We start from the raw sequence: 24,781 nt of genomic DNA, 5'->3' as shown, positions 1-24,781 counted from the left end.
TCTCTCCCTTTACGTGGATTTCACAATCTGAGTACAGGAGGAAAGTTTGGTATTCCTTTAGGTGGTCTCCTTTCCAACAGATGATAGTCTGGAGAAGAGAAGACTGAGGGGGGATTTGATAAATGTTTATAAATATCTGAGGGCTGGGTGTCAAGAGGAAGGGGACAGGCTCTGCTCAGTTGCTCCCTGTGATAGGACAAGGGGTAATGGATAGAAACTCCAGCACAGGAGGTTCCACTTCAACATGAGGAGGAACTTCTTCCCTGTGAGGGTCACAGAGCCCTGGAACAGGCTGTCCAGAGAGGTTGTGGAGTCTCCTTCTCTGGAGGCTTTCAAGACCCATCGGGATGTGTTCCTGTGTGACCTGTGCTGGATTCTATGGTCCTGCTCTGGCAGGGCGGTTGGACTCTATGACCTTCGAAGGTCCCTTCCAACCCCTAACATCCTGTGATCCTGTGATCCTGTGATTTCCAGTCTGATCTCTCACCTGTGTGACTTGTGTAACATGTCCAGACTATTCACTTTAGAGTTATTAGCTTCATTTTTGCCTCCTGTTGGGTTTATTCACCAATTATTTAACCCTAGCCAGAACTGCCAAATTGTTTCCCAGTACTGTTTCTCAGTATTGTTTTGTCCCTTCATGGAGTATTGTAGGAGCTTAGTACCAATTCCCAGATCCCTCAAAAGTGATTAGCAATTCTTTTTCTTTTTTTTTTTTTTTTTTCTTTTTTGGTAATTGCTTAATTGGGAGATTAAGATAGGCCACCAGGTGTTTACACAGTAACACTTGGTAGCATGGAAATTCATCTCTTGCTACTACATGGTGTAAAGTCAGTAAATGCCTACCCTCAGAGAGATCAGCAGTTATTTTGATGTTTGTATTACATGCAGGCTGTGCAGTACTATTAGTTTTGAAGTTTTTATTCCCCAGTAGGGGTTCATCTGTGTTTATAGTAGCAAGATTGATCTGTAACCACAAAAAGCAGTTTCTGTTAAAGGAATCCCCCCCACCATCAGCAAGCTGCAAAGGCACATTTTCAGTCCACCTCTTTGTAACTAACCCGACGTACTCGTATACAGCAGCAATGGAAGGGGGCTGTGCTGCACACTGCAGATCTGGAATAAATGAGAGTGAAATAGCCTAAGAGCAAAGCAAATGTTCATCTGTAGTGAGTCTTTATTATTATTATTCACAGTGTCCTCTTTTTTTTTTTTCTGTTTCAGGAGGTCGGAAGTATTATCGGAAAGGTCAGGAAATTATTTTCTCTCTTTCATTTCATGCTGAAATATTGTATATCAGTTCATTTCATCAGCCCAACCTAACCTTTTTTTTCTTTTTCTTTTTTTTTTTCATTTCTTTAACAGAAAGGTGAGACAGTTAAGAAGATGAGAGAGGAGGTAAGACAAGCCTTGATGTCTTCACTTGCCTTTCTTTCCAGCCCAGAGAGCAGGTGAATTCAGCATGTGCAGACCGACACTGCCATCAAGAGGGCAGATCGTTTAACATCAGCATTCTTTGCAAGTGGTGGTGTATAAAGTCCTGGCCTGAATTAAACATTGTTGTTAATGCAATCTCCTTATCACCACAGCAGCCTGGAGGCTTTCATTCCCATAGCAATATGCCTCCTGCTGTCTTATCTCAGGAACAGCTTATCCAGCATGATTCAGTGCATGATTCTTTAGCATATCAACATCAGCCCTGCACGTGGCTTGGCCTCCTGATAGAGAGTTTCCAAAATCTGAACCACTAGATTGATGCTGTGCAAAGCCTGGGGGTATGTACAAGCTTCAGCAGATCAGGAGACAGGATGGCAGAAGCCAGAGTATCTCTCTGCCATGTCTTGGTAACACCTTAACATTTCATCCTTTTGCAGCTGTGAGTAGGATGTGGACAGGGTAGACCTCCACAACCACTACTCACAACCTTTGAAAAAGTTGCAAGCAAAACAAGGCACTGCATAAACCTCACCATCCCCAGTGTCTGCAGACTTTTTTCCCTGCCACAGAACAAACTTCACTGTCTTCAGTGGATTGTGAAAAAGTCGGGTAGACATGCTAGGGCAAGAAAGAGGTTCCAGGAAACTATAGACTCCTTGGACCTCCATCCATGGAAAAACGATGGAGCAGCTCATTCTGGAGGTCATCTCTAGGCACTTGGAAGAGAAGAAGGTTATCAGGAGTTGTCAGCATGGATTTACCAAGGGGAAATCATGTTTGACTAATCTAAGAGCATTCTGTGATGTCATAACTGAATAGGTAGATGCAGGGAGACCAGGGCATGTAGTCTGCCTTAACCTTAGTAAGGCTTTTGACACTGTCTCCCATGACATCCCTGTGAGCAAGATCAGGATGTGTGGAACAGACAGACAGAGAGTGAGATGGATTAGGAACTGGTTACACAATGGAGTCTAAAGAGTAGTGATCAATGGTGCCAAGTGCAGCTGGAGAGCTGTAACTAGTGGAGTCCCCCAAGGATCAGTGCTGGATCTGGTCCTGCTCAACATCTTTATTCATGACATTGATGAGTGAACAGAGTGTTTGCTCAGCAAGTTTGCTGATACCAAACTGGGAGGCTTGGCTGAGACACCTGAAGGCTGTGAAGCCATTCAGAGACTTGGACAGACTAAGAGGTGGGCAAAGAGGAACCAAATGAGGTTCAAAAGGATAAGTGAGGAGTCCTGCACCTGGGAAGGAGTAATAAACTGCACCAGTACAGGTTAGGAGGTGATCTGCTGGAGAGCAGCCCCGTGGAGAAAGACCTGGGAGTCCTGGTGGGTGGGAGGTTATCCATGGGACAGCAATGTGCCCTTGTGGCTTTGCTCAAAGGCAGCTGTGGGTTGGCCAGGCCTGTGGCAGGCAGCTCTGCCCAGCATGACACCTGGCATGCTCCCTGCCATCCTGAGTCCAACGGCCCTGCGTTCACGTGGGGTGGTGGCAGCTAGGTGTTGCCACCAGCCTGAAGGAACCCTGAGTGCTGATCTTTTTTCTGATCCAGCACTGGTGTTTGATGAAGGCAGGTCCCATTCAGACTGGCCTGTCAGAAGAAGTGCCTGCTGCCCTTTCTTATCTGTGAGTGCTGAGTATGTCTGACAGTTGAGTTTGTGGCAGCAAGATTTTTCTCTCAGTAGTTGTTGGGGTTTGAGTGCTTGGTTGCTGTCATATGAGGAAATACAGTATCTTGCTGTTGAGCTGCAGCATGCAGGTGGATAAGGACTCCGACACACAGCAGCAGCAGCAGCAGCAGCAGCTGATTCATGGCAATCCTGAGGGCAAAGGGCCAAATGAACCCAGGTTGTCTCATGTTTGCTGCAGGCAGAGATCTGCTAGAAGGTCAGTGCCTGTGGCTGAGCTGAGGCTCCAGTGACTTGTTAGGATGCATTAGCACATTTGCACACCTAAAACCTCAGGGAAAGCATAGGGTGCATATTACCTGAACTGGATTTGATCATTATCTACACCAATATCCTCTTAACTGGTAAACCAGATGTAAATATATTTTTCTTCTCTGCACTGTTGCAGTGGCATAAAGAGGACTAAGTGTACCTGGGAGCCATCCTGGCTTGTCTCCAGGACTGAGGTTTTATAACTCCTTCCAACAGTCTCTTTGCCTTAAGCAAGCACTCTTACTGTTGCCTGTCTTACTGCTATTCCTTCAAAGGGTCAGTTGGTGCATATTAACTGACTGCCTTCACATGAGACATCTGTAAGGAACTGTGGTGGGTTGAAAATTTCCTCCCCCCCAAACATTAACTTTGCCAGGCCAGCTCAGCTGGAAGCAGGTGTAAGCTTTATTTACAAGCAAAACTACAATCTACAATGGAATGCAATGAATATGTACAAAATAGGATTTACAATATTTACAGATATTTACAATTAACAAACAGCACAAGGAGCCCCCTGGCCAAAAAACAGGGAGCAGCAACAGCTTCTCCCCTGCCTCCCCCTTCCCCCCATGTACAAAAGGGACAAGAGATAGAAGCAAAGAAATTAATACCAGTCAAAACAAAAGCAGTGCAGCCAAGGTGAAGCAGAAGCAAGGTAGTATCTCCCAGCCTGAAGAAAGAACACGAGAGATTGTTTTGGGAACCAAATCTTATGGTAGATATCTCTCCAATTGTTTAGAATAATCATTATTTTCCTTTTTACACCTAATAGTGATTTATTTACATTCTACTACTTTCTGTTCAAGAACTTTAAAGGCATAGCCTGAAACTACCACAGAAACCTTGTCTACAATGCAAAGCAATGTCCCAGTTAGAGATATCAAGCTCCAGGTTTGGGTATCCAAAACAGAGAGGTTCATATTTCACTGGAGACAACCTTGTCTGAAATTATGCAGCTCTGGTCCAACTTAAGCTTAACCTTTGCAAGAGGAAAGGGAAAATATTTGCTTGTGCATTTATTTGTAAGTTTGAATTAAAGAGGCACTATTTGCATACTGCGATGACATGGCTGTGTGAGTGTTTACCCAGACAGAATCTGGCTTCCCACAGTTGGATGAATTTTTAGGAGTGTGATCATAGAATCATAGAATCAACCAGGTTGGAAAAGACCTCAGAGATCATCAAGTCCAACCTATTACCTAATACCTAACAACTCTTGACAACTAAACCATGGCTCCAAGTGCCACATCCAATCCTTTTTTGAACACTTCCAGGGATGGTGACTCCACCACCTCCCTGGGCAGCATATTCCAATGGGCAATCTCTCTTTCTGGGAAGAACTTTCTCCTCATCTCCAGCTTAAACTTCCCATGGTGCAGCTTGAGACTGTGTCCTCTTGTTCTGGTGCTGGTTGCCTGGGAAAAGAGACCAACCCCCACCTGGCTACAACCTCCCTTCAGGTAGTTGTAGACAGCAATGAGGTCTCCCCTGAGCCTCCTCTTCTCCAGGCTAAACAACCTCAGCTCCCTCAGCCTCATTGGGCTTATGCTGCAGACCTCTCCCCAGCCTCATTGCCCTTCTCTGGACACTTTCAAGTATCTCAACGTCCTTCTTAAACTGAGGAGCCCAGAACTGGACACAGTACTCAAGGTGTGGTCTAACCAGTGCTGAGTACAGGACCAGTTCATGCTGAAACTCCGTGATGCTGGGGCTGCAGTTGTAGAGGAGAGAATTAGATGCTTCGAGATATTCCTTCCCAAAGTATATCCCTAATCCTACTTAATTTGCTTCCTGGGAAGTATAAATTTGAAAAATATTTGGGTTTTGGTTTTTTTTTTTCCCTCACAGAGTGGTGCTCGAATCAATATTTCAGAAGGCTCCTGTCCAGAGAGAATTGTGACAATAACAGGCCCAACAGATGCAATTTTCAAAGCTTTTTCTATGATTGCACTAAAATTTGAAGAGGTAAGCAAATACAACACTTTTTTTTTTGTCCCCTGTTTTCTTGTTGAAATAAAATACTGTTTGATTTTTCTTGTGTTTGCTTTAATGTTTAAGTATGGTTTGTTTAACATTCTGTTTAATAGCGATGAAAGTGGTTGTATTTTTATAGATGCTCTTGGCAGTAATGCTGAAGAAGAAGAATGGGTCAATTTACAAGCTGTTTGATCATTTCTTTTGCTTTTTTTGGAGGCTTCAGGGAAAAGCAATTACTTCTAATAATGTGTACTAATGGGAGGAAAAAATGTCTTGGAAAATTTCCTTATTTGAAAAGAATCGTTTCCTAACTTTTAACTCTGTTTTTTAATATGATTCTATTTGGTATTGAGGTAAATCTTCTGCATGACAAAATGAATATGTAACTAGAAATGTTTTGTTTTCAACACAGAAAATATGTGATTGCCAATTACCATAGTTAAAGCTTGGCTTTTAAAATGAATGGAAATGGAGGTACTGAAAGTATGTGAGACAAGAGTTCAATTTACTGTCGAACAACTGTTCTGTGCTGATATGTAACTGAAGTGCAGGGATCTCATAAAATTCCCTGAACTAACCATAATTAGATACGGTCACCACTTTAATGGGAAGCCTGACAGAAAAGGCAGCAGGTCACAAAAGACAAACCCTCTTCGCTCAGGGGAGGATTTAATTTCTTCTACTTTTGAGAATCGTAAGTCTAGTCCAGGAATGTCTCCTGTCCTCTCCGGAGAGACATAGGCCCCTATGGAAAGTCACCTTCTCCTAGGAAAGAGCCTGCAGACAGGTGGACTGAATCACCTGCAGCAGAAGGAAGGGGCTGTGCCTCTTCATCAGTGATTTAGCTGGAGGGATGTGAATCCCTTTTTCACCTGTACTTATTTCTCCAAGTCAATGCAGTTGTCTGCACATCTCCCCACAGCACTGGGAGTTGCTGGCATTGGTGGGAAATGGTCAGTGTGTGCCTTTGTTTACCCCCTGTTCTCATCTAAAGCAACTCTGTTGTTTATTGTGGGTCATCAGGTGCAGTTGTCTACTAGCATGAGCAGTATGTCTTGCTGCTTGCAACTTTGATCAGCATGATCAAAAGCCAGTTAGATTTTATCCTCCTTCCTGACACTGAATCCACAAGCCTTCTTTTCATTCCTTACCTGAATTTATTCAAAAGCTATTTGTACAGCTTTGTTTCTGTGCCAGCACTGGCCATTAGTTTAAACAATTCTTGCCTTTCCACCCCTGGGGATTCCTCTCTTGAGCATATTTTTAGAAATCAGTTTCATCCCCTCACAACCCTGCTTTTGCCAGAGTGAGCCAAGCTCAGTCTTCCAGGTGATGCATTACCCACCCCTCTTGTGATTCTACTAATCCCTTTCTACCTTTTCACAGTCTCACAGTATATCAGAGGTTGGAAGGGACCTTAAGACATCATCAGGTCCAACCTCCCCTGCCACAGCAGGATCACTCAGGGTAGTCTGCACAGGAAGGCATCCAGTTGGGTTTGGAAAGTCTCCAGAGAAGGAGACTCCACAACCCTCCTGGGCAGCCTGTTCCAGTGCTCTGTCACCCTCACTGTAGAGAAGTTTCTCCTCCTGTTGAGCTGAAATCTTCTATGTTCAAGTTTGAACCCATTGTTCCTTGTCTTATCACTGTGAACCACCCAAAAGAGCCTGGCCCCCTCCACTTGACACCCACCCCTCAGATATTGATAGACATTGATCAGATCCCCTCTCAGTCTTCTCAAGACTGAACAGGGATCTCAGTCCTTCTTCATAGGGGATGTGCTTAAGTCCCCTCATCATCCTCATGGCTTTCCCACTTACAGTTTGTATTAAATGTATGTATTAATTGTTGACAGGTTGCAAATTACGTCCATGAGGGCTTATTTGCTAGCAAATCCCTATTGCTGCTGGAAATGCATCGCCTCCTGCTAGTGTTCCTGCTTTTTTCACTGACATACTGTGCCTGGCAAGTATCCCCAGCCCCTGCTCAGGTGTTTTCAGTCGAAACATCTTTGGTCTTGGCAGACATTTCTGTCATCTCCTAGACAAATGACCCCTTTTTTTTATATATATACTGCAAATATGAATCACATTTATATTTCTCCAATCCTTCATGGGGCTTCAGGTCGTCCTTTGTGATGTCCCAATCATTCTGTGTGTGGATAAAACACCCTTATTTTGTGGCATGGCACATCTTCTAAGAACAATATTTTGTTTTCCTTACCAGTTGTTAATAAAATAATAATTATTTTTAGGTTGTGTCCTGCAAAACTGCAGAAGTAATTCACTCCAGCCCAATTTTAAAAAGAGCTGTTGTCATTTTCTTCTCAGATTTATCTCTCATCCATCTTGTACCCGTCCCTATTTCTCCTACATTAAGAGGCAGCTTTGTGTACACTACCTACTCTCCTGTCCACAGAGACCTAGAGACTGCTGCTTCTCTATTCTCTACACAAAGAACATGCTCTGCTTAAGGCCCTATCCTGAAAAATGCTGAGGGAATCATTAACAGAGATAAGCCCTTCCAATTCCTGCCAAAATGAGCACCCAGAGGAAATAAGGCTGCATTTTTCATAAAAACATTGAACACCACACAGCTTCAGATCCCCACCACCCAACATGACAATGTTATATGAATAGTGTTGTCTGAACAGCCACCTGATTGATATTCACAGAGAGGGAGAGCAATATGTGCAGTACTAGTATACATACTCATATCACAGAATCAACCAGCTTGGGAAAGACCTGAGAGATCATCAAGTCCAACCTATTACCTAATACCTAACACCTCCTGACAACTAAACCATGGCTCCAAGTGCCACATCCAAGATTTTTTTGAATACTTCCAGGGATGGTGACTCCACCACCTCCCTGGGTAGCACATTCCAATGGCCAATCTCTCTTTCTGGGAAGAACTTTCTCCTCACCTCCAGCCTAAACCTCCCCTGGCACAGCTTGAGACTGTGTCCTCTTGTTCTGGTGCTGGTTGCCTGGGAGAAGAGACCAACCCCCACCTGGCTACAACCTCCCTTCAGGTAGTTGTAGAGAGCAATGAGGTCACCCCTGAGCCTCCTCTTCTCCAGGCTAAACACCCCCAGCTCCCTCAGCCTCTCCTCACAGGGCTGTGCTCCAGACCTCTCCCCAGCCTCATTGCCCTTCTCTGGCCATGTTCAAGTATCTTAATGTCCTTCTTAAATTGAGGAGCCCAGAACTGGACACAGTACTCAAGGTGTGGTCTAACCAGAGCTGAGCACAGGGCAGGATGACTTCCCTGCTCCTGCTGGCCACACTATTCCTGATGCAGACCAGGATGCCATTGGCTCTCTTGGCCACCTGGGCACACTGCTGGCTCCTGTTCAGCTGCTGTCAACCAGTACCCCCAGGTCCCTTTCTGCCTGGCTGCTCTGCAGCTACTCTGCCCCCAGCCTGTAGTGCTGCACTTGGATTTGTTGAATGCCATCATGTTGGACTCTGCCCATCTGTCCAGCCTGTCAAGGTCCCTCTGCAGAGCCCTCCTACCCTCCAGCATTCAACACCTGCTCCCAACTTGGTGTCATCTGTCAGTTTACTGATGGTGGACTCTTATCTCCTCATCCAGCATGCCTTGTTCATAGAATCATAGAATTGTGTTATTTGGAAAAGACTTCTGACATCATTAAGTCCATCCATTGACCCTTAAAGATTTTAGAGGGGTAGTCTTGACTCTTCATGTGGATTTTATCAAAGAAGTATTGGCACTCTCCACAGATAAGGTACTACTCCTATATTCTCAAGTGTCTGTATTTAATCTGAATAGAATTTGCTTCTGATGTATTTAAAATAACAATGGTAAAGAAAAACATCTCCTATAGTCAGTTAGATTTCCCATATTTATTCCTGTCAATAAAATGAGGTAACTGTAATACTTTGGAAGCAAAATACAGCACTGTCTCAGAAGGTAGAAATGAGCCAGCTGTCAATGTTGTTTTTCATGCATACCTTTTTGTTGGAGATTTATTCAGTCATGAAAAAGATATGGAAATTCCAGAGCAGACAGAGCTTGGCTCAGCTCTGGTTATCACAGTTGCCTTCAAACAGAAGAAAAAAAAGATATATGTGTGAGATGGATGGTGTAATGTGGTGGGTTGAAATCTCCTCCCCACATTAACACCACCAGACTAGCTCAGCTTGGAAGCAAATGAGGCTGTATTTTACAAGCAAAAACTACAATCTACAATGGAATGCAATCAATATGTACAAAGATACACTTTTTACAATATTTACAGATGTGTACAATTAACAGAAACTGCACAAAACCCTCCTGGCCAAAGCCAGGAAAGCTCTGCCCTTCTGCCTCCCCCTTCCCTGCCTTCTCCAGACAAGAAGCAGAGAGGTTGTTAGAACTTAGCCAAGGTCAGTGTGCAGGTATGTTACCTCCAAAGCAAAGCCAGAAGAGAGGAGCAGAAACACCCATGCTAGAATGCTGCAGAGAGAGCACTGAACTTCTGTTTTGAGAACTGAATCTTAAAGGTTTCTATCTCTCCAATGGAAGAGTTTAGAATAATAATTATTTTTCTTTCTTACTGTGATTTATTTGGTTTTATTTATTTATTTATTCTATATTTTAATATATATTATATATTTTATATACATATATAATATATATTATATTTTTTAACATTTTTATTTATTCTTTTACTTTTCTGCTCGAACTCTGTGAAAAGAAATTAAAGGCATAGCCTTAAAACCACCACAGATGGTTTGGGGAATATGGATGCCCACGTGAAGCCCTTGAACCCTTAATTTTCCCTTACATCTGTATAGCTGGGGATAAGCAGGTCTAGAAACACATAGGAGCACTAGAATGCTGTTAGCATTCTAGATCATGCTAGCAAAAATCTCAAACTGCATTAAAAAAAAGATAAGAAAACCAAAAAAGATCTGGAGGAGTTGCTCTGCAGCCTTGTATTGCTCTGCTTTGACAACATTCCTAATAGAAGTAATTTTCTAGCAGGCTGATGATGAATTTCTAACCTAGGTAGTCCATTACATAAACAACTGAAATGTTCACTACAGAAGAAAAAGAAAGTTGTTAGAAAAATGACAGTAACCCCAGGCAGACCACTGGAGTTGCAAGGGAGGTCATTTCAGAGCAGTGATTTCCAGACTGGAGGCCAAGACCCAAGGAAATGCAGTTCTGATTTCACTGGTGAGTGGGACACCTCCAGTTTGGGGTATAAATATGAATAATCCACTGCAAGCACGTGGTAGTTAAGTGCTGGACAAACCAGCAGGCAGAGCTCAGTGGTCTGACCTTCTCTAAATGAATAAGAGAAAGTTTGGCAGGATCCTTGTTTGTATGCAAACATTTATGAAGAAATTGCTTAGCTCTAGAAATAAGGAGGAGGGAAAAGCAAGGTGATAAAGAAAAAATTGAGATACACTTTTTTGACTAATACTAACTCCTGCTGCTACAACTATGGTAAATCCTGTTGTGGTCATTACCAAGTGAAGAGCCACCTCAAAGAGCCACCTCACAGACTCCTTGCACTTGCTGTGGAAATTGGCAGGGTTAATATTTCATTTAGAAACCAGCAAGGAAGAATGTCAATGCTTTTCTCCCAAGTTTGTTTGGTTTGGGAAGCCCTAGACACTGTGACTCTGGGATGCCAGGAGCTAGGGATGCTGCAAGGCTTCAACACCAAAAGCTGGCTCTCCCAGCAGGTCAAGGCTCCCACTTAGCCTGCCCTGGCTGAGGAGAAGCCCAGGTAAGCTGGGAAAAGCAATGCAGCTCTAGTGCCTGCCAGAACCTTGAGGAAATTAATGCAGTGCCACAGAAAGTTAGAGGCTAAAGAAATAGGAATCGCACAGTTGGAAAGACTGGGAGAAAGTCTCCAGTCAACTCTACTTGGGAGGCTGCAGTTCTTGAGGGGATATTTTTCTGCTCATTTCTCTTTTGTCATGTTTATACACTGGACTGGATCCTGTATGCACTCCACACTGCTGAGCCTCTGTATTTTTTCTTTTGCTCTTTTTTAAATGGGAAGAAGATAAAAAGAAAGGCAGCTTCCAGTTTTTGTGAAGTGCTGTTGGAAGGCAGTTTAAGTGTAGTGAAGGCTTTGAGGCCAGACCACACATGATATGGAAGTAGGAGGCATTATCAGGGTCGTGCTGGGTGGCTGAAGAGGATTGTGCACCTACAGCTGGATGATCAAGTGCCTTCCCCTGCCACAAAGGTGATGTGGTGAGATGATGTCTTCCAGATGAAAAATAGACCTGACCTGCACTTTATTTCAGATACATGGGTGCTGCAAAATTCTGTTATCCTTCTCTCACTGACAGGGGCATTGAACAAAATGTGAGTTACTGGCTGACAGAGGAATGATTTGGTAGCTGTCTTCTGGCACGCAACAATGCCTCATTCTGTTCCAGCTTTTTTTCTTCTCTTTTAAGCCAAGCAAGGTCACACTTGAGTATTGCAAATGCAGGATTACTGTGTATTATTTACTGTAAGAACTGGTGCTGGTGTCACTGAGCTCCCACACCAATTCAACTGAGGTTTAACAAGGCCAAGTACCAGGTCCTGCACTTGGTTGCCCAGGGAGGTGGTGGAGTCACCATCCCTAGAAGCATTACAAAAATGTGTAGATGTGGCACTTGGGGGCATGGCTTAATGGCAATGGTGGTGTTGGGTCGATGGATGACCTTAATGATGTCAGAGGTCTTTTCCAAATAAAACAATTCTATGATTCTACAAACAAGGCATGCTGAGTTGTTTAAAATAAGAAATTGGGCTCCTGGTTGCACAGTACTAGCACTTTTTTTTCTTCCAGTCTTGATAAAGAAGAATGTAGGGAAACACATCAGTTCTGTCTGGCAGAACTACTGTGCATCCTCAATGAGTTAAATGGACATGAAAGGAATGTTTTCTGGTCTTCCTCTCATAATCTTCTGGGCATCATTTCTGTGAAGAGTGTAATAGCTGTGCCATACCATCTTACAGCTGGATGAGATGGTCTTTTCAGCTCACAGCTAGGGTTAGCAAACCACACTGAGGTTCTCATGAGTTTCTGGGCAAGTGCTATGCAACTTGTGGCTTGTTTTTGTGATCCTCAGGGTACTAATCAGCATCCCACCAATCTGTGGGAAGAAAAGCTTTATCCTTTCCTCTGCAACAAAGACTTCAGAGGGGTTGTTTTGTCTTACCTGGAAGATTTTGAATTAGCAAAATGTATTTAAAACATTGTAAACCACGCAAAAAGTAGCATATTGAAATGGTCATGAAATCCTACAGTGTAGTCTCGTTGGATAAGAGATACATGGATATAGGATACATTACCTGGATGCAGGTAACTGCCATTCTGTTGAGCTCTTTGTACTCTGGTTACATAGCTGGGATGGAAAAGATTTTAGAAATTGTGTAACACAACAGATACTTAATGGATGTGTGACAAAAGAGAAATTAAAGCTCAAAGTTCACAAAATATTTATCAAACGAATATGATTTTCTGTTCTTCATATTACTCACAGATGCTTTGTCATTCCCTTTTGTAGCTTTTCTTTTGTTTGTATCAAGCCTGACAAAAATTTGCATGAAATGTAAAGACATAGACTTTGGTAGAAGTGTTCTACTTGAGATGGTGGGAAAGAAAGCAAATCAGCATTTCAGGGCCTGTAAACTCCAAAGCCTCTTTGTCTTTTCCATCTGCTTCAGCTGTTCTAATGACCTTCTCATCCTAATCTTGTCTCAGAGGCTGTGTTCTCTAGTCCTGCAGTGCGGACCTGTGCAGTGGGTTGAAAATTCCTCCCCCCCAACATAAAATTGCCAGACCAGCTCAATTAGAAAGCAAATGAAGCTGTATTTACAAGCAACACTACAATCTAGAAATGAAATGCAATGAATATGTACAAAATGTGCAATAGTTGCATGTATGTACAATGTACAAACAACACAAGAACCTGCCTGGACAAACCAGGGGGCTACTAATAGCTTCTTCCTCCCAGCTCCCTTTCCTACCCCCTGTACACCAGACAAGAGAAAGAGCAGAGAGATGCTGTTAGTAACTAAACCACAGCAAGAACACATTCAAGGTCAGCAAAGCCAAGCAGTTAGTATCTGCCCAAGCGAAGGAAGATGAAAATAGAGAGAAAGTTAGTTGATACAAACTATCTTTGTTAGTAGTCTGTCCAATGGGATTATTAATACAATCATAGAAACTGTTAGGTTCGGAAGGGACCTCAAGGATCATCTAGTTACAACGCCCCTGCCATCAACAGGGACACCTCACACAGGTTGCCCAGAGCCACATCCAGCCTGGTCTTAAAAACCTCCAGGGATGAAGCTTCCACCACCTCCCTGGGCAACCTCTGCCAGTGTCTCACCACGCTCATGGTGAAAAACTTCTTCCTAACATCCAATCTGAATCTACCCATTTCCATTTTTGTTCCATTCCCCCTAGTCCTGTCACTACCTGACACCCTAAAAAGTCCCTCCCCAGCTTTCTTGTAGGCCCCCTTAAGGTACTTGGAAAGACACAATAAGGTCTTCTCAGAGCCTTCTCTTCTCTAGCCTGACCAGCCCCAACCCTCTCAGTCTGTCCTCATAAGTGAGGAGCTCCAGCCCTCTGATCATCCTCATAGATGAACTTATCGTTGAACTCATTTATCATTTAACTTATTTAACATTGAACTCATCATGAACTTTAGAACTTACCAGTATTTTCTTTTTTACATCCAATGGTGATATAGCTACATTCTACTACTTTCTGTTCAAGATCTGTGGGAAATTTTCAAGGTACAGCCTAAAACTACCACAACCTGCAATGCCAGGCAGCAAAAGAGTTCCTCTGGCACAAGCCACTTGTGCTGTTCATGCTTACCACCAACGCAGCTGCTGGCTTGACTAGCAACAGAAACCAACCACAACTGCTTTTACACTCCCCAGATCTCCACAAACAGCTCAGTGCTTACCAAGGAATGACAACTGCTCCACTCATTCTTCCTGACATTGTGATTGCAGGACATAAACGCCTCGATGACAAACAGCACAGTGACAAGCAAACCGCCTGTGACGCTGCGACTCGTCGTCCCAGCAAGTCAGTGTGGATCCCTTATAGGAAAAGGAGGTTCCAAAATCAAAGAAATCAGGGAGGTAAGTGTTGGGATGCCTGCTAAGGATGCTGGCTAGCTCAGCATCCCGCTGCAGCATTCTTTGTCACTGTTGGTCAGTGCACTTCGCTTCTTACGTGAATGTGAGGATGTGCTGAGTGAGAAGCCTGAAAAGTCTTGCTAGGGGGAAGCAGGAGTCCAGCACAACTGCACCTTTCTTCCTCCCATGAAGCTATAGACCATATAGGAAATAAACAGCTTTACAACATATTAACTGCACAATATAGCTAAACAGCAGTTTTAGCCACAGTTTCTCTTCAGGCACAACCTCCTTTCCAGAAACACTCCAGTCATTTCCAAATTAGCTACCACCTTTGCAGACAGAGGAAGACCCAGGTAGCACTGGGGAGTCAGGTGAGAAGATCAAGCACTTGATCTACTTTTTAGAAAAAAAATTGTTTTCATCTGTATCAGTGTGAGCTGAAATTCCCCCCACACCGACAATGACCAGGCTAGCTCAGTCTGGAAGCAAATGAAAGCTGCATTTACAAGCAAAACTACAATCTATGATGAAATGCAATGAATATGTACAAATAGACACAATTCACAACATTTACAAATATGTGCAATCAACAGAAAAGTACAACCAAGCTCCCTTTGCTTCCCCTGAGGGCACCTCCCAAGGGACCTCTCCCCCAGACCCCCCTGGCAGAAGGCAGAGAGACAGAAGCAGAGAAGCTGTTAACTTAGCTCACCAAGGTCAGTGTGTTATCTCCAGCCAGAAGAGAAGAAGAAGAAACAGCAGCCAGACAGCCCAGCAAGTTGCCCTGACTGCCCCTACTTTGTTTTGAGTAGTGGTTCTTAAACATTTCTATCTATCCAATTGAAGTGTTTTGAACAATTATTATTTTGCTTTCTTACACCCAATAGTGACTTATTTAAATTCTTCAGCTTTTTCTGCTTGGACTTTGCAAAGAAAAATTAAAAAGACAGTTTTAACCCATCACAGCATCCTCCTTTCCTGTTTCTCCCTCATTTCACTCTGCCATAGGTGACTTGATTTCATGTATTCTAAACCATTATTGACTTTTTTTAATACAGACTTTTATTTGTAGGTATTCATTCAATGTGCTGTGCTAGCAGCCACTTTTTCCTTTAACCAGGTAATGCAAAAATTGTCCTACAGTGCCAGTTTTAATTTTTCCATGCATGACTGTAATAACAGAGCACATGCCAGGCCAAGGAGCCAGTAATCAGTCAAACAAGAAAATTAGGTACATGCTCAGTTATGTGGACACAATCCAAATAAAGCATTTAAAAAAACCAAAAAACACAACATGTTTTTATTCTGGATTGTTACCTAATGAAACTGAGGAGAAGAAAATATTATTTCTGTGCAGATGTTTGGGTCGTAGGAAGCTTTCACTCTTTTATTCTCTATTCCCAACAAAGCTTAGTGAGAGAACTTTTTATAGATGGGAGAAGATACTTTGTGTGTTCAACTGCATTTCCTGTGTTGAAGGAAGCTGTTCAGTTTGCCTTACACATAGGACATTTCTAGCTGAGATTCTGAATGGCCACCAGACTGTTGGTGTTTGGGTCAGGGTGAGTCAGAAAGCCTGATGAGCAGCTTCATGCTCTCATCCTGGCAGGCAGTAAGCAAAGCCAGGCTAAAGCCTTGCCACTGTCAGAGCACACAGAGGTGATCTTAGCTACAAGGCATGATTTCTCTTGGTCCTCCAGATTTCTTAGGTGTCCAGGAGAACCCTCAGGCAACAGGAAGCCAGCTGATTTCTTAGTTTTGTTAAAGTAGGAGCTGGTGTGAGTGTGAAGCCTGTGCTGGTGAGTGCTTAGCTCTAGATTTTTGCAGAGTTTTATATTAAATGGTGGTAAGCTCATCCAGAGCACTGAGTGAGTGCCTTTAGGATACAGGCTTTGAAAGGTGAGGCTGTTATGAATGACTGAAGTGCTTATTCTGGTGAACTTAATTTCAGAAGCAATTGCCTACTAGTGGAGTACAAGGAAGTCAAAGGATTGTGTTTGGCCTGGTGTTTTGATAAGGCTAATGTAGCAGGAAGTCACAGCCTATATTTTCTTGAGCATAAGTGTAATGAACAAAATACTACTTGCTTTGTCATTGCTGACACATGACCAAAGTCGAAGACTAAATAAGACTGGCACTGGAAACAAATCCATAAATGACAGCAGTATGTGGCTGAGTATTTTGTGCTGGATGTACAGATACCCAGAACTGTTAAACAGCAAATAAGATCAGAGGGGGGGAAAAATAGAAAAGGAAAAGGAGCATCCAGTTTGAGATGTGTTCTAATTTTGTCATCACACCACACACTTTGTGTTCAGACAGGTACCCAGAAAGAACAGGTAGGGATGCAGTACCATTTTTAAAGGGAAGATCGCCAGAAAGAAAAATTAAAGCATGGCTGATTGATTAAATTATGGCAAAATTCCAAAGCCTATTATAGAGCAAAGAATTGGTATTGTGGCCTCAAACAGCACTAGTGAACAGAAAATGCAATCAGTAATTTAATCAGGTTTTGGGAGGAAGAATACTATGGGTCATATGTAAGCAGCAAGAAAAATTAACTCCTTGTTTTCTGACACAAAGTCAAAGGTTACTGCAAATACACTTTTTAAATAGCCAAAAACATTGCATTGCAGTAGCAGGCAGAAGAAACTTTTGTTTGTAACACATGGAAGGGCTACCTCAATGTGTAGGTTTTTCTCTGTTGACTAAGAGTCCTCTAGGATGGTTGTGAAATAGCATCAGGGATTGGTTTGGCCTTGTGTATTTTTTTCATTCTTGGGGTTGGTGGTTTGTTGTTGGTTTTGGTTTTTTTCTTTTGGTTAAGTAAGATACATTAGTGCCAAGATCAAATATTAAAAAAAAAAAAAAGACAACAAAAGTGACTCATTATCTCCTTGGGTTCATTAATGAGGTAAAGTTCATGATGTGCACATATTAGTCAACACACATGATTTAGAATTACTTTTGTACCATCCTGAGATACTCAGGACCATAAGGCAGCCCTAGATTTCATCCACAGTATCATAAAATCATTAAGGTTGGAAGGGATTTCAAGGATCATCTAGTTCCAACCCCCCTGCCATCAGCAGGAACACCTCACACTACATCAGGTTGGTCAGAGCCACATCCAACCTGGCCTTAAAAACCTCCAGGGATGAGGCTTCCACCACCTCCCTGGACAAACTGTTTCAGTGTCTCACCACCCTCATGGTGAAAAACTTCTTCCTAACATCCAATCTGAATCTGCTCATTTCTAGTGTTGCTTCATCCCCCATAGTCCTACCATTACCTGACACCCTAAAAAGTCCCTCCCCAGCTTTCTTGGAGCCCCCTTCAGATACTGGAAGGCCCCAAGAAGGTCTCCTCAGAGCCTTCTCTTCTCTAGACTGAACAGCCCCAACTCTCTCAGTCTGTCCTCATAGGAGTGGTGCTCCAGCCCTCTGATCATCCTCATGGCCCTTCTTTGGACACGTTCCAGCACCTCCAGATCCTTCTTGTAATAGAGGCTCCAGAACTGGATGCAGTATTCCACGTAGGGTCTCACCAGAGCAGAGTAGAGGGGGAGAATCACCTCCCTCACCCTGCTGGCTATGCTTCTCTTGCTGCAGCCCAGGCTCTGGTTGGCTTTCTGGGCTGCAAGTGCACACTGACAGCTCATGTTGAGCTTCTCATCCACCAGCACCCCCAAGTCCTTTTCGTCAGGGCTGTTCTCAAGCCAGTCCCTGCCCAGCCTGTACTGGTGCTTGGGGTTGCCTTGACCCAGATGCAGGACCTTGCATCCAGAGACATAAGTCAGCCATCACAGTCTCACAGTATATCAGAGGTTGGAAAGGACCTCAAGAGATCATCAGGTCCAACCCCCCTGCCAGTGCAGGATCACTTAGGGTAGTCTGCACAGGAAGGCATCCAGGTGGGTTTGGAAGGTCTCCAGAGAAGGAGACTCCACAACCCCCCTGGGCAGCCTGTTCCAGTGCTCTCTCACCCTCCCTGTAAAGAAGTTTCTCCTCATGGTGAGGTGAAATCTTCTATGTTTTACTTTGAACCCATTGTTCCTTGTCTTATCACTGTGAACTGCCAAAAAGAGCCTGGCCCCCTCCACTTGACACCCACCCCTCAGATATTGATAGACATTGATCAGATCCCCTCTCAGTCTTCTCAAGACTAAACAGCCCCAGGGCTCTCAGTCTCTCTTCATAGGGGAGATGCTCAAGTCCCTTAATCATCCTTGTGGCTCTAGTGGATTGAAGAGACATTTATCTGCAACTCATTTGATTAGGAGACCTTCTTCAGTTATCAGCATTTCTTTCCTTTTTTATTTTTGTTTATTATTATTGTTATTGAAAAGTACTCCATTTAGCATTGCAGCTGTCTCCCTTTCGGAGGGTTAAAAGACTTGTCCTGAAATTCAGGTCACAGTTTGATTGATTAACAGCTACTGAGGGCTAATCTTCCTGGGATGAAAGTGTTTGCAAATTGGCTTGCACAGGCAAATCCGTGCCCTGCCAGACCCCAATTAACCTGTCTGGACACGAATTTACAGGTGCGCTCTGCCACCTACCTAGCAAAGACAAAAGCTTTAGAGGTGCATTCCCTCCACCACACCAGTCAACCTGTGGCTTTTTTGAGAGGTGCTGTGGCCTGCCCTTTGCTGACGCTCCCCTTGCTTTGTTTCTGCTCTAGTCCACAGGAGCCCAGGTGCAGGTAGCAGGGGACATGTTGCCCAACTCCACAGAGCGTGCAGTGACCATATCAGGCACTCCTGACGCCATCATCCAGTGCGTGAAACAGATCTGTGTGGTTATGCTGGAGGTGAGTGCTCGGCGTATCACCCCTCGCTCGGGAGCTCTTCAGACACATTAGCCATTTCCAAGTGTTCAAGGGTTCCCCAGGGGTGCTGCCTGCCCTTCCTGTAGCAGGAATTTTGAGTGGGCTCTTCGACTGTGCCCTGCCTGGTGTTTGAGAGCTTCTCGCAGCAGGGCTTAGCAGTCAAAGGCCAGGGCTGTCGTGACACCGTTGGTGTCCAGCATTGAGCTGCAGCCTGTTCTGAAGAGAAAAGCATTTGATTCTGATGCAGGGCAGAAAACATCTTAGGTCTCCTTTCAAATATAAATAATTCTGAGTGGAATAACGTAGATTTAGCAGGGGGGGTTTGCTTCCTTAAGAACCAGTCACTTCATAAGGGCAGAATGTTTAATTTTGATGGCAGATTTTAGCTCTTAGATGAAATGAGGCAAAATTAATATATATCAAAGCCTGGGCATTTTAACCCTTGCTGAAAATCAGGCAAGTACATTTCTCAACTGTTCAAAATGAATAGAACTTAGAAAAGAAAAATATTACAGCAAATCAAAATTAAATTTTTTTGACTTAGTAACCATACTTTTTGACAAGGAACGTGAAACATCTCTGCTTTTATCACATTTTGTTTCATTGTGGTTCTTTATTCTTTACCTAAGTCTAGTCAAAGGCTGTCTCTCTATTATCTCTGGCACCCTACTATGCTGCTACTCTTTAAAGAGGGAAAAAAAGGTGGAGTGCTTGAGACAGCACTGTGGCTATTGGCTGTTCAGAAGTATGCAATGCATCAAGATGACATACAGCCTTGCATCAAAATGTCATCAGCTTAATGAAAATAAAAGCTTTAAAACAAGCAAATCCCCACTGTTTTATCATAGAATTGTTAGGCTTGGCAGGGACCTCAAGGATCATCTAGTTCCAACCCCCCTGCCATGGGCAGGGACACCTCACACTACATCAGGTTGCCCAGAGCCACATCCAGCCTGGCCTTAAAAACCTCCAGGGATGGGGCCTCAACCACCTCCCTGGGCAACCTGTGCCAGTGTCTCACCACCCTCTTGGTGAAGAACTTCTTCCTAACACCCAATCTGAATCTACCCATTTCTAGTTTTGTTCCATTCCCCCTAGTCCTGTCATTACCTGACACCCTAAAAAGTCCCTCCCCAGCTTTCTTGGAGCCCCCTTCAGATACTGGAAGGCCACAAGAAGGTCTCCTCAGAGCCTTCTCTTCTCCAGACTGAATAGTCCCAACTCTCTCAGTCTGCCTCCATAGCAGAGGTGCTCCAGCCCTCTACTCATCCTCGTGGCTGGTTTTTGGACATGTTCCATCACCCCCAGATCCTTCCTGGATTAGAGGCTCCAGAACTGGACACAGTACTCCAGGTGGGGTCTCACCATAGCAGAGGGGAAGAATCACCTCCCTCATTTTACTGGGGAAAAGTTGCTCATGCTTCAGTTTTTTTCTGAAGGACTTTGAGGAAGGAAGTTCTTTCTAAAAGTGGAAGAGGACAGGAAGACAATATAAAAAAAAAAAAAACCACACAAAAAAAGAAGTTTTTTGTTTGTTAGAGATGGAATATGTGATGTCAGTACTTATCAGCTTTGTGAATAAAGTGTAGTCTACTGTCCAAGTGACATTCATGGAATAAATAGTTACCTGCTAAGGAAGATAGGAAAAAACACTTCTCAAAATCAGAGAGAGAAAGAGAGAGTCCTTTTTTCCCACAGGTAGAGCTACTTTTTAATATCTGGTTTTAAGATAAGGAAGTATTTTGTTTTAGTGTTAGGCAAATAGTGAGCAGCACTAACAAGACACCACCTTACCTACAGTGAAGTGTGCTCTAATTTGCAGAGTATATTTAATTTGGCAAGAAACTTCAACTGACATGAGTAGCTAGTTAATTGTATGACCTTCATTAATGGAAATGACATTACTGTTTCATTCTGCAGTTGTGGCAAATGCACTGAAGCCAGCACAGTTGCACAGGCTGGGTGCTGCACAGGCACTTGAAGCCTTGTTTACAGACACCTGCTTTTGCTTCATTTCCGAGGAGAAAGCTTTGGTCTGTGATTTCCCCTTTGGGTCCTTGCCTTGGGCTGCAAGGAACAAGCTCACTTTTTGTACATTATGAAGTCCATGGTTATTCTCTGCTAAAGCTGAGAGGGTTTTTTTCCAACCCTCCAGCTCGGTCAGACAAGAAGCAGGATGGGGCTGGCCATTTGCAGTTGAACAGCTGACTTAACCAAGTTGGTAAAACAAGAAACCCTGATGTGTAGTGACCATTGTAGGAAGGATCCATAAGCAGGAGATGTTCTCTGTGTTAACAAAGCAAGAGCCCTGGCCAGATTCTTCCAACACAGACAGATTTCAAACTTGTGCCTGTAATTCATGAAATGCCTTTTCATGCCTAATGCAGCTCCATAGCCTCATCCAACAATGGCAGTAATGAAGGAACAAGTGCCTGCATTGCCTGTTTGGCTGTGTGGTTGGGATTGGCTCTTTCCCTCAAAGCCCAGACAACTGACCTCTGGCTTTCTTTGGGGTTGATGGGGTGGAGGGTGTCCTGGGCTGGGGAAAAAAAAGTTAGCTGCATGCCTTGTGTTGTCTTAGGTGACCAAGATAAGGAGTGATATTTTAATACATGCTCTGCTTCATTCTGCATTTTGATCACTTTGTGTTTTTGTCTGCAGTCCCCACCCAAAGGTGCCACCATCCCCTACCGTCCCAAACCTGCCTCTGCACCTATCATTTTTGCAGGTGGCCAGGTAAGAGCAGACACCATTTTGACTCAAGCTGGAAACCACACCGTCTTGGCCCAGCCTCAGCCAGCACCTGTTAGTTTTCAACTTTTACTCCTTTTTTGCTTGGTATAGTATTGATGTGCTTTGTCTACTCTGTGTGCTTACAGTTTGCAGGAAAGGAAACCACTGCACTGCAAACCTGATGCAAAATTGTGACGATCAAGATGTAAGATCCAACTTCTCTAATCATAGAGTCATAGAATTGTTAGGGTTGGAAGAAACCCCAAGGATCATCTGGTTCCAAACCCCCTGCCATCAGCAGGGACACCTCACACTACATCAGGTTGCTCAGAGCCACATCCAGCCTGGCCCTATAAACCTCCAGGGATAGGACTTCCACCACCTCCCTGGGCAACCTGGGCAACCTCACCACCCTCATGGTGAAGAACTTCATCCTAACATTCAATCTAAATCTACCCATTTCTATTTTTGTTCCATTCCCCCTACTCCTATCATTACCTGACACCCTAAAAAGTCCCTCCCCAGCTTTCCTGTAGGCCCCCTTCAGATCCTGGAAGGCCACAATAAGGTCTCCTCAGAGCCTTCTCTTCTCCAGACTGAATAGCCTCAACTCTCTCAGTCTGTCCTCACAGGAGAGGTGCTCCAGCCCTCTGATCATCCTCATGGCCCTTTTGCAAATTGAGAGATGCCCAAATTAAATGGTCCCTGAGTAGGACAAAACTGCTTACTGTAGTGGTTGTTTTTTTTCACTCCACAGCTCCACTAGCAGGTTAAGATGTTCTGTCAGTTTGCTGAGACAATCAAACAGCAGGATGTGCCTGCTGATGAAAGGCATCATTTTTCTCTCACAGTTTTCATATTTTTTTAAGACCAAATAAAACATTTGCAGTAAAAATTTGCACTTGTGATTTCTGCTGCTCAAAGTCCCTCAGGAGCAAGTAGCAACGGGGTTATAAATACTACATGTGTGCAAGTGTAAACATTCCCGACTATGCCTAATAACACAAGAGCAGCATTCCTGCTTCCTTTATATATAGTGAAGTTTTGACCATTTCCCATTCATCTTAAGCTATATCAGTAATGGTTCTTATCTGGCTTTAAAACCCTGCGTGCAGTGTCAGGTCTTCCTTTTCTTTCAGTAATGCTCTGAGATGAATCTGCAACATGCTGCTGAGACATGGTAGAAATTTGTTTTGCTGTCATCTGTTGCAGGGGGAATACAATTTTTAGCCTCTGATGAGCCAGCCATGAATGCAGCTGATAAGTACCCTAAAACCACCATAGGAGCCTCCCAAGGGCTCTCATGCAGCCAACAGGCTAAGGGGCAATGGAAGAGTGAGACTCTGAGAGCTCTGCCCAGCTTATAGGGAAATTTGGTCTCCTAAACCTGGCCTAGAAGAATGCAGCCATGTCTGTACTCTGCATTCACCTATGTGAAACCTCTCTGGCAGTAGATCTCCCCTACCTAGCCAAATCTTTTCCCCAAGATGATGGCAAGGCCTCTTTTTTTGGTTAGTAGCCCACTGGGAAAAGACATTCACCTGTATGGTGGACCATCAGCAGGCAGGTCCCACCTCCCATCCCATTAACCCAGCCCAGGTCCCACCCTGTTGTGGGGCATGGAGCCTGAGCTGTGTCTAACCCCAGCAGGAAATTTAGAGGTGATATGAGAAGGTGGGCACAGGGTTCTTGGTGGGGCAGGGGGCAAAAAGTGCTGCCAGTATTGTGGGTGGTGTGATGAATCATGCTCCCACAACCTGCCAGTATGCAAGGAAGCTGCTGTGCATCTCAAGAATATGCCAAAATGCCATTGCTTCTGACAGCCCATTGTAATGAGCTTTCTCTGAGCTTTTGTTTCACTTTTACCTTCAACTCTGCAATGATACAGAATCACAGAAACATTCATCTTGGAAAAGACCCTCAGGATCACCAAGTCCAACCATTAACCCTACTCTGCAAAGTTCACCCCTAAACCATATTCCCAAGCACCACATCCAAACCACCTTTAAACACATCCAGGCTTGGGGACTCAACCACCTCCCTGGGCAGCTCATTCCAATGCCTGACCACTCTTGCTGGGAAATAATTTTTCCTAATGTCCAGTCTAAACCTACCCAGCCGTAGCTTGAGGCCATTCCCTCTTGCTCTATCACTAATCATCTGTGAGAAGAGACCAGCACCAACCTCTGTACAACATCCTTTCAGGTACTTGTAGAGAGCAATGAGGTCTGCCCTCAGCCTCCTCTTTTTCAAACTAAACATCCCCTGCTCCCTCAGTCACTCTTCATAAGATTTATTCTCCAGGCCCTTCCCCAGCTTCATTGCCCTCCTCTGCACTGGCTCCAGCACCTCCTCATCTCTCTTGTATTGAGATACTCTGTGTGGTGGAAGCAGAGATCAGAGTGGTAAACGTGGAGACTTACTGAGCACTAGGAATGATATTTTTAGCTTCTCCACTGTTAGAGTAGTTCATGTCTCACAGCTTTGTTTTATCAGATTCTTTGGATGGTAACCTCTCTCTGGATCTGCATTTTTATTAACTTTTCTGCAGCTCTATTTGAAGCCCTACATATGCTATTGTAGTATCCATGAGCAGCAATTTTTTGTATCCTTTACTTGGGGCAAAAATTTTCTGTGTTCTCTTTGAACCTTGAGCTGATGTGTATCCAGATTCTCATCATCTAGACATAGTAGCCTTCAATTCCTGGTGTTCAAGCCTGCCACCCTAA

At 43.9% G+C, this 24,781-nt stretch overlaps 1 protein-coding gene across 1 annotated transcript in view; it reads left to right on the top strand.

The window, feature by feature from the left end:
• Positions 1-24,781, top strand: part of LOC128967521 (poly(rC)-binding protein 3-like) — a 62,868-nt gene that overhangs the window by 14,905 nt on the left and 23,182 nt on the right. Inside the window, exons 2-7 of the mRNA XM_054381666.1 lie at positions 1,225-1,248; positions 1,366-1,398; positions 5,232-5,348; positions 14,358-14,489; positions 19,173-19,301; positions 21,981-22,124. Of these exons, the coding sequence (XP_054237641.1) occupies positions 1,225-1,248; positions 1,366-1,398; positions 5,232-5,348; positions 14,358-14,489; positions 19,173-19,301; positions 21,981-22,124 (579 nt within the window). The remainder of the gene's footprint in view (positions 1-1,224; positions 1,249-1,365; positions 1,399-5,231; positions 5,349-14,357; positions 14,490-19,172; positions 19,302-21,980; positions 22,125-24,781) is intronic.

Source organism: Indicator indicator, chromosome 6 (assembly GCF_027791375.1).
Source record: "Indicator indicator isolate 239-I01 chromosome 6, UM_Iind_1.1, whole genome shotgun sequence".
NCBI lineage: Eukaryota > Metazoa > Chordata > Aves > Piciformes > Indicatoridae > Indicator > Indicator indicator.
Note: the sequence above shows the minus strand (reverse complement) of the source record. Positions and strands in the feature narration are given on the sequence as shown.